The sequence below is a fragment of the Bison bison genome, unplaced genomic scaffold, assembly GCF_000754665.1.
Source record: "Bison bison bison isolate TAMUID 2011002044 unplaced genomic scaffold, Bison_UMD1.0 scf7180017864338, whole genome shotgun sequence".
NCBI lineage: Eukaryota > Metazoa > Chordata > Mammalia > Artiodactyla > Bovidae > Bison > Bison bison.
In genome coordinates, this window is record NW_011494910.1 from 5,343,869 (window position 1) to 5,354,663 (window position 10,795).

The 10,795-nt window shown below is 38.3% G+C and overlaps 1 protein-coding gene across 1 annotated transcript in view; it reads left to right on the forward strand.

The window, feature by feature from the left end:
* Positions 1–10,795, forward strand: part of CR1L (complement component (3b/4b) receptor 1-like) — a 68,150-nt gene that overhangs the window by 12,022 nt on the left and 45,333 nt on the right. The window contains 2 exon segments of the mRNA XM_010854268.1: positions 2,362–2,458; positions 2,965–2,996. Coding sequence (XP_010852570.1) covers positions 2,362–2,458; positions 2,965–2,996 — 129 coding nt within the window.

The following is a 10,795-nucleotide window of genomic DNA, read 5'->3' on the forward strand; positions in this document are numbered from 1 at the left end:
TCCTCCTGCCTTCAGTCTTTCCCAGCATCAGGGTCTTTTCCAAGAAGTCAGTTCTTCACATCAGATGGCCAAAGTATTAGAGCTTCAGCTTCAGCATCAGTCCTTCCAATGAATATTCAGGACTGATTTCCTTTAGGATGGACTGGTTTAATCTCCTTGCAGTCCAAGGGACTCTCAAGACTCTTCTCCAACACCAGAGTTCAAAAGCATCAATTCTCTGGCGCTCAGCTTCCTTTATAATTCAACTCTCACATCCACATATGACTACTGGGAAAACCGTAGCTTTGAGTAGACAGACCTTTGTTGGCAAAGTGATGTTTCGGCTTTTTAATATGCTGTCTAGGTTGATCATAGCTTTCCTTCCAAGGAGCAAGCATCTTTTAATTTCATGGCTGCACTCACCATCTGCAGTGATTTTGGGGCCCCCCAAAATAAAGTCTGTCACTGCTTCCACTGTTTCCCCATCTATTACCCATTAAGTGATGGGACCAGATGCCATGATCTTTATTCTGAATGTTGAGTTTTAAGCCAATTTTTTTACTCTCCTTTTTCAATTTCATCAAGAGGCTCTTCAGTTTTTCTTCACTTTCTGCCATAAGGGTGGTGTCATCTGTGTATCTTAGGTTATTGATATTTCTCCTGGAATCTTGATTCCAGCGTATGCTTCATCCAGCTCAGCATTTCGCATTATGTACTCTACATAGAAGTTATATAAGCAGGGTTACCAATATTCAGCCTTAATGTACTCCTTTCCCAATTTGGAACAAATCTGTTGTTCCACGTCCAGTTCTGACTGTTGCTTCTTGACCTGCATATAGGTTTCTCAAGAGGCAGGTAAGATGGTCTGGGATTCCCATCTCTTGAAGAATTTTCCACAGCTTTTTTTTTTTTTTTTTGTGATCTATGCAGTCAAAGGCTTTGGCATAATCAATAAAGCAGAAGTAGATGTTTTTTTCTGGTATTCTTATGGCCTTTTTTTTTTTTTTGATGATTCAATGGATCCATTGAAAACAGAAGTGATGTTGTAAAAAATTCCATAAAGATTTTAATAATGGTCCACATTAGAAAAACAAAACAAAAAAAATATAGATATGTTGTTGTTCGGTCACCAAGTTGTATCTTACTCTTTGCAACCCCATAGACTGCAGCATGCCAGACCTCCCTGTCCCTCACCATCTCCCTCAGTTTACTGAGGGTTAAATCTGTAAACTTGTTTTTTGTTTGTTATTTGCCTTACAAGTAAAGTATAGAAAATATAATTTGAGGCAAGATTCATTACTAGAGATAAGGAGATATATACTGTAATAATAAAAGAGTCTATTTACTAGGAAATATAATTTTAAAATATATAAAGGTACATCACTATACATATATAAAAACATTAAAATATGTATAGTAAAAAAAAAGAGCAGAGTTAGAAAAATAAGAAAAATGTACAATAGATGGAACATTATCTGGTACAATAAGCAGACACCCACAAATCAGTAAGTATCCAGATGATTTAAACAAATATGATTTTGCCTCACTGATACACCTACAGCACTGCACCCATTATCGCAGACACACAGTTTTTACAAATATATACACATACAATTGTCTCATTTGATCATATACTAAACCATAAAACAAACTCAATTAACCTCAAAGTTGGTAATAAATATATATCTAAAGACATTTCCTCAAATGTGTGTAAATTCTGCAAAACTATTCTAAGTAAACCGTGGGTCAATGAAGAAACAATGGTCATTATCAAATGTTTAAATTGAAAAAAAACACATTATAACTCATGGAATACTGTCAAACTGTTAAAAACACTGCTTTCTTTGTTTAGAAACTATGAACAGCTGAAAATTTTAAAAAGTCTGAGTAATTATCTCAGAGTGTTAGTATCTCTAACACTCTGGCTCAGTGTTAAAGAATCTTCCTGCCAATGCAGGAGATGCTGAGTCCTTGGGTTGGGAAGATCCCCTGGCATAGGAAATGGCAACCTATTCTAGTATTCTTTGTGGAAGATTCCATGGACAAAGGAGCCTGAGGGACTACATTGCGTGGTGTCGCAAGAGTTGGATGTGACTGAGTGACAGAGCGCATGCACACAGACACACGCACACATGCCTGAGGTTTTAAGGTATAGTAACTGAGTCCAATATTTAAAATATGCATTAAAATATTGCTTCATATTTGTTGAGTTTTGTCTACAAACTAAGTGCTGAAATTTCTTTGTGCTGAATCATTGACTTGGCAACAGACTTTCAACAGTGGTTACTGCTACACTTATGAAACACACTGGAGAGAAAAAAAGATAAAGTATACTAGAAGTTTCTCCACTAACTTTGATGTCACTGTGGTCTTTCTCTCCAGGTCAATGCAAAGCCCCAGTGGAGCCCCATGCTTACAGAACTGATGGACAAAGATGAGTTTCCTGTTGGAACAACTTTGAAGTATAAATGCAGCCTTGGTGATTATGGAAGTGTTCTCTATCACCTGCCTACAAAACTCTATCTGGCCAAGCCCTGAAAACAACTGTACATGTAACAACTGAATACAGGGATTTCCTTTATCTCTATCTGGATTGAGAACTCCTCTGTATCAGTCAGTAATCCTTAAGATCTGATCAATTGTTCAAATTTTGAAACGAAGACACAAGTCTTGGTAACTTTGCCTAAAGTATAATAGATGTGAGATTTATTTTTGTAGATTGTATCTTCCTACTGCTTTGAGTCCCTATCATGCTCATTACAAATTCATTTCACAGGAAATGACCATCAGAAGGCATGACTGAGGGAAAATTTGCTAGGGGATGTCCCATTTATACAACTGAAACTAACTAATGAATGACTCAGGAAAGGAAGGAAAGTGTAGGTGGGGAGAGAATCCCAAACTTCAAGTCTTTCGATTTATATTGGTTGAATTACAGAGTCAGCATTTTAGTAATAAAGTTTACATTTTTTTTTTTTTTGACAGGCGAACAATATGAGGATGAGACAGATCTGGAGGTGAGGTCTTTTTGAAAATGATGGGTGGAAGGTACCTGATTCTGAGGCAGTCTTGTGAGTTTCCTCAAGGTAGCAAATCTGTGGAACTACAAATGCCCTTCCGTAATCTATGGCCAGGTTGAGATCTTATGTATTATTAGAAGTTCAGAGTATTTTACACCCAAGTTCCCATGTTCTGCTTCTTTCCCATAGGTAAATCATGTGGATCTTTTCTAGAGCCCATAAAGGGCAAAATGAAGATCAACAAAGTCACTTGGTTTGGATCAACTTTTAATTATTTTTGTAATAAAGGGTGAGTTGGCAGTAGCATTGTTTTGGATAACAGTTCTAGAATTGTAACAGTAGCCTCTAAATAATAGTCTCAGAGTCAAACTACTTATTCACTCAAAATATAACTTTAAGGTTTCTAAGTAGAGGTGGTGACTTGAACCCAGGCATTTAACTACCCTTGGCAATGACTAAACAAATATTTTAAAAAAATAGGAAAAACCTGTATTCAAGATAGAAATTAGAGGGGTGAGGATAGTCTTTTCATACTGAATTAAGGTACCTAAAGCAAAGTGAAACATTCACTAGATGAGATTGACCAGCATTCTAAAAATATAAATGAAACAAACATACCTACATTCTTAAAACAATAAGGCTTAGAAATGTTGGAATCAGGAAAAAGTAGGAAAGACCTCTTTATTTGGGATGATGGAGCAGATGTGATGGATGGGCTAATCTGAATTGTTCTAGCACCCCTACAGAAGTGTACAGTATGCAGGTATCATGCAGCGGACACACTCTCGGCTGATTGCTGCAGGAGACAACCAATTAAGGAAAAAGAAGGAGGACCTTATATCTTAAGTTCTGATCTGCTTTTATTACTTATTGCTTACTTACAATACATACAAAATAATATAACTGAAACATAAAAATAGTAATAAAATGAAATGAATTTCAGTGCATATGCCACCAGCCTTAAAAACATCACTAGTCCCTTTGATTACTAAGTACTTGAGTACTATGGAGAAAAGGAAAGATATACCCGATTGAATGCAGAGTTCCAAAGAATAGCAGGAAGAGATAAGAAAGTCGGCCTCAGTGATCAATGCAAACAGATGGAGGAAAATAATAAAATGGGAAAGACTAGAGATCTCTTCAAGAAAATTAGAGATACAAAGGGAACATTTCACACAAAAATGGGCTCAATAAAGGACAGAAATGGTATGGACCTAACAGAAGCAAAAGATATTAAGAAGAGGTGGCAAGAATACACAGAACTATACAAAAAAGATCTGAATGACCCAGATAAGCATGATGATGTGATCACTCACCTACACCCAGACATTCTGGAATGCAAAGTCAAGTGGACCTTATGAAGCATCACTACGAACAAAACAAGTGGAGGTGATGGAATTCCAGTTGAGCTATTCCAAATCCTAAAAGATGATGCTGTGAAAGTGCTGCATGAAATACACCAGCAAATTTGGAAAACTCAACAGAGGCCACAGGACTAGAAAAGGTCCATTTTCATTCCAATCCCAAATAAAGGCAATGCCAAAGAATGCTCAAACTACCACACAGTTGCACTTATCTCACATGCTAGTAAAGTAATGCTCAAAATTCTCCAAGCCAGGCTTCAACAATACGTGAACCATGAACTTCCAGATGCTCAAGCTTGATTTAGAAAAGACAGAAGAACCAGAGATCAAATTGCCAACATCCATTTGATCATGGAAAAAGGAAGAGAGTTCCAGAAAAACATCTACTTTGGCTTTATTGACTACATCAAAACCTTTGACTGTGTGGATCACAACAAACTGTGGAAAATTCTGAATGAGATGGGAATACCAGAACACCTTACCTGCCTTCTGAGAAGTCTGTATGCAGGTCAAGAAGCAACATTTAGAACCGGACATGGAACAATGGACTGCTTCCTAATCAGGAAAGAAGTACATCAAGGCTGTATACTGTCACCCTGCTTCTTTAACTTCTATGCAGAGTACATTATGCGGAATCCTGCATTGGATGAAACACAAGATTGAAGCACAATCCCACAAGATTGCTGGGAGAAATATCAATCACCTCAGATATGCAGATGACACCACCCTTATGGCAGAAAATGAAGACAACTAAAGAACCTCTTAATGAAAGTGAAAGAAAAGATCTTTTTTTAAAATTTATTTTATTTTATTTTTTAACTTTACAATATTGCATTGGTTTTGCCATATATCAACATGAATCCGCCACAGGTATATACGTGTTCCCCATCCTGAACCCTCCTCCCTCCTCCCTCCCCATACCATCCCTCTGGGTCTTCCCAGTGCACCAACCCCAAGCATCCAGTACAGTTCAGTTCATTGTTTCAGTCGTGTCCGACTCTGGAACCCCATGGACTGAAGCACACTAGGCTTCCCTGTCTGTCATCAACTCCTGTAGTTTACTTAAACTCATGGCTATTGAGTTGGTGATGCCATCCAACCATCTCATCCTCTGTTGTCTTCTCCTCCCGCCCTCAATCTTTCCCAGAATCAGGGTCTTTTCAGATGAGTCAGTTCTTCTCATCAGGTGGCCAAAGTATTGGAATTTCAGTTTCAGCATCAGTCCTTCCAATGAATATTCAGGACTAATTTCCTTTAGGATGGACTGACTGGATCTCCTTGCAGTCCAAGGGACTCTCAAGAGTCTTCTCCAACACACAGTTCAAAAGTATCAATTTCTTCAGCGCTCAGCTTTCTTTATAGTCCAACTCTCACATCCATATGTGACCACTGGAAAAACCAAAGCGTTGACTAGACAGACTTTTGTTGGCAAAGTAATGTCTCTGCTTTTTAGTAAGCTGTCTAGGTTGATCATAGCTTTTCTTCCAAGGGGCAAGTGTCTTAATTTCATGGCTGCAGTCACCATCTGCAGTGGATTTGGAGCCCCCCAAAATAAAGTCTTTCACTGTTTCCATTGTTTTCCCATCTATCTGCCACAATGTGATGGGACCAGATGCCACGATCTTACTTCTCTGAATATTGAGTTTTAAGCCAAATTTTCACTCTCCTCTTTCACTTTCATCAGGAGGCACTTTAGTTCTTATTCGCTTTCTGCCATAAGGGTGTTGTCATCTGCGTAGCTAAGGTTATTGATATTTCTTCCAGCAGTCTTGGTTCCAGCTTGTGCTTCCTGCAGCCCAGCGTTTCTCATGATGTACTCTCCATATAAGTTAAATAAGCATTTTGACAATATACAGCCTTGATGTACTCCTTTCGCAACTGGAACCAGTCTATAGTTACATATTCAGTTCTAACTTTTGCCTCCTGACCTGTATACAGATTCCTCAAGAGGCAGGTCAGTTACTCTGATATTCCCATCTCTTTAAGAATTTTCCACAGTTTGTTGTGATCCATACAGTCAAAGGCTTTGGTATAGTCAATAAAGCCAGAGTAGGAGTTTTTCTGGAACTCACTTGGTTTTTTAATGATCCACCGGATGTTGGCAATTTGATCTCTGGTTTCGCTGCCTTTTTAAAATCTAGCTTAAACATCTGAAATTTAACAGTTCATGTAATGTTGAAGCCTGGCTTGGAGAATTTTGAGCATTACTTTACTATCGTGTGAGATGAGTGCAATTGTGTGATAGTCTGAGCATTCTTTGGCATTGCTTTTCTTTGGGGTTGGAATGAAAACTTACCTTTTCCAGTCCTGAGCCCACTGTTGAGTTTTCCAAATTTGCTGGTGTATTGCGTGCAGCACTTTCACAGCATCATTTGAAATAGCTCAACTGGAATTCCATCACCTCCACTAGCTTTGTTCATAGGGATGCTTCCTAAGGCCCACTTGACTTCCCATCCAGGATGTCTGGCTCTAGGTAAGTGATCACACCATCATGATCATCTGGGTTGTGAAGATCAAAGTTGGCTTAAAACTCAGCATTCCAAAAAGTAAAATGTTGGCATCTGGTCCCATCACTTCATGGCAAATAGATGGGAAAGCAATGGAAACAGTGACAGATATTTTATTTTCTTGGGCTCCAAAATCATTGCAGATGGTGACTGCAGCCATGAAATTAAAAGATGGTTGCTACTTGGAAGAAAAGCTATGAGCAACCTAGGCAGCATATTAAAAATCAGAGACATTACTTTTCCAACAAAACCGTATGGTTTTTCCAGTAGTCATGTGTGTATGTGAGAGTTGAAGTATAAAGAAAGCTGAGCACTGAAGAATTGGTGTTTTTGAACTGTGTTGTTGGAGAAGACTGTTGAGGTCCATTGGACTGCAAAGAGATCCAGTCAGTCCATTCTAAAGGAAATCTGTCCTGCATATTCATTGGAAGGACTGATGCTGAAGCTGAAACTCCAATACTAGGCCACCTGATGTGAAGAACTGACTCCTTGGAAAAGACCCTGATGCTGTTAAAGATTGAAGGTGGGAGGAGAAGGGGACAACAGAAAATGAAATGGTTGGATGGCATTACTGACTAGATGGATGTGAGTTTGAGTAAACTCTGGGAGTTGGTGATGGACAGGGAAGCCTAGCATGATGCAGCCCATGGGGATGGACAGTGTCAGACACGACTGAGCGACTGAACTCACCTGAACTTATACCTTTAATGCTGTGTGCTCTTTTCTATTTTCTTTCCTTCACTCTTCAAAACTTCTCCAAAAGTAACCACCATCATGAATTTTGTCTATCCCTTACATTTGTTTTCTATTTCTCTCATATGTAGTCCTAACCATTATATTTTTTATTATACATATTTTGAACTTTATATAAATGACATGATTTTGTATGTACTTTTATGCATCTTGCTTTTGATTTAATGATTTTTTTCTGACATTCATTCAGGTGATTGTGGTTAACTCATTTTCATTTAGATTGGTACTCTCTTTTACACATACAATACAATTTATTTCTTTGTTCTTTTTATTAGATATTTGGATTATTTCTAGTTTGTTTTGCTTTGCTTTGTTTTGTTTTTATAAGCATCTTTGATATAAACTTTCTTATACAGGTTTCCTAGTGCAAACGGGCAAAAGCTTCTATAAGACAGTGGTTTTCAAACATTTTATCATGATCAACAACTAAAAATATATTTCTATAGTATACAAACACACATAGAGACACATGTATACCACATCACATACACATTTATATAAATTCAAAGTCTCACACAACTATTCAACATTAAACTAGAAATTTTAGCCAGGACAGTTAGTGAAGAGAAATAAATAAAAGGCATCTATATTGGAAAGGAGAATTAAAGCAATCTCTGAAATTAAGATAGTCTTTTGGCCTCTGTGGGAGAGGGAGGAGGGGGGGTGATTTGGGAGAATGGCATTAAAACATGTATAATATCATATAAGAAACAAATTGTCAGTCCATGTTCGATGCAGGATACAGGAAGCTTGGGGCTGGTGCACTGGGATGACCCAGAGGGATGGTATGGGGAGGGAGGTGGGAGGGGGGGGTTCAGGATTGGGAACATGTGCATGTTGATGAATGGCAAAACCAATACAATATTGTAAAGTAAAAAATAAAAAATAATAATAATAAAAGAAAAAAAGAAAAAATAAATAAATAAAACTAAGGGGAAAAAAAAAAAAAGACAGTCTGTGTTTGGAGGCCCGATCAAGATGGTGGAGTAGAAAATTTCTAAGCATGCCTTTTCCTGCTGCTGCTGCTGCTGCTGCTAGGTCGCTTCAGTTGTGTCTGACTCTGTGCGACCCCATAGACGGCAGCCCACCAGGCTCCCCCATCCCTGGGATTCTCCAAGCAAGAACACTGGAGTGGGTTGCCATTTCCTTCTCCAATGCATGAAAGTGAAAAGTGAAAGGGAAGTCGCTCAGTCATGTCCGATTTTTAGTGACCCATACCAAGGCTACAAATATATATAGAATAATTATCTCTGAAAACTAATGGAACAGATTGTCAACAACTAAGTGTGTGTGTATATATATATATACACACACATGGTCACATTGAGATGCAGAGGAGGAGAAGAGATGTGATCTCATCAGAACCCACATCCCCAGTACAGTGACCCACAGCCAGAAGAAAATCACAACCATAGGGTTCCCCTCTGAGGAGTGAGGTGCCCAAGCCTCATGTTGAGCTCTGCAGCCTATGGCATCTGCACCAGAAAGAAAATTACCATGGTGTCTGGCTTTGAAAGACAGCAGGCTTATGTTTGGGAGATCCAGAGGGCAGTGGGAGACTCTTCTCTTAAAGGGTTCACTTGCTCTGAGTCCCACACAGACAGAGCAGCAGTTTAAAAATGCCTGGATTTTATAAGAAGGTGATTTACTGTCTAGTTTTAGGGCACTAGGGGATGTACCAGGGGTACATGTACCAGGTGATGAAAGTGCTGGTAGGTGCCATTTTTCTCTCTCCTTCCATATAGCTGGCCCAGTGCTGGTAGGTGCCTTTCTGTCACTCTCCATAAACATAAGTAACACTGTGTGCCCTATCCCAACATTCCATTAAGAATCTGCTCTACCCAACCCTCCAGCTTCAATCAGTTTCTCTAAAGATGCTCCCACCCCATCCTACCCATTGCATGTCTCTGGTCAGGACAAGTGACCCTTCAAAGTGATTCACATTCTGGGGGCCTAGCCCCTCCCATCAGCAAGCCTACAGTAATTGCAACTAGGCCTCCCAGACACCTGGGCTGGGGATCAGTCCTTCCCACCAGTGTGTTTGTAGAAGTCATGACCTAAACACAACAGAAGGATGCGGGTAACCCATGCAGGGGGTAGCCTTGAGTGCCTGGCTCTGGTGACCAGGAGGGATTATGTCACTGGGCTGTACAGGACACCATCTACATAAGGCCACTCTTTTAAGATTGGCACATGTAGCCGATGTCCCTAATATATAAAAACAAATGCAGAGAGGTAGGCAAAATAGGAAACAAGGGAATACCTTTCAAGTGAAAGAGTAAGATAAAAGCCCAGAAAAAGAACTATACAAAATGGAGATAAGCATTTAGCAGATAAAGAGTTCAAAATAATAGTCATAAAAATGCTCATCAAATTCAGGGGAAGAATGGATGAACATAGTGAGAATTTCAATGAAGAGACAGAAAATACAAACAAGAAATATCAGAACTGAATAATACAATAACTGAAATGAAAAATTAATGAGAGGGACTCAATTACAGAATAGAAAATTCAGAACAAATCAGTGATCTGAAAGACAAAATAGTGGAAATAGACCCAAATTTGTAAAAGGGAATCATGTGATATGAAGGTATCATGTAGCGTTTCAAAGCATAAGCAGACTAGTATTTTTTAATAATATTAAATACTTATTGCATTTTATGTACCACAATAAATTTCATATTGATAAAATAAATAAATGTTATTATATATGACTCCTAGATAAAATTAAATAAAAAGGAATAAATGTGTCAAATTTAAGAATATTCCAAGTCAATGGGTTGATCTCAAGCAAAGGCAGAATCCAATGAGAGATTAATAGAATTGAGACATATATTACTACTAAAAACAAATGAAATGGAAATGAAAAAAAATATATGGAAAGACCTTATAAACAAAACATGAACATCTAAATACAGAAATGATCAAAAGATACAAAGTGGCAATTAACAAAAGAAAAAGGTATAAATTGTCAATAGGTGTGGAAGGGTCTAGGCTTGCTATTAATAGAATACAAATGAAAATAACAATAGTATCCTATTTGACATACTTGAGAAATTTGTATGCAGGTCAGGAAGCAACAGTTAGAACTGGACATGGAACAACAGACTGGTTCCAAATAGGAAAAGGAGTATGTCAAGGCTGTATATTGTCACCCTGTTTATTTAACTTA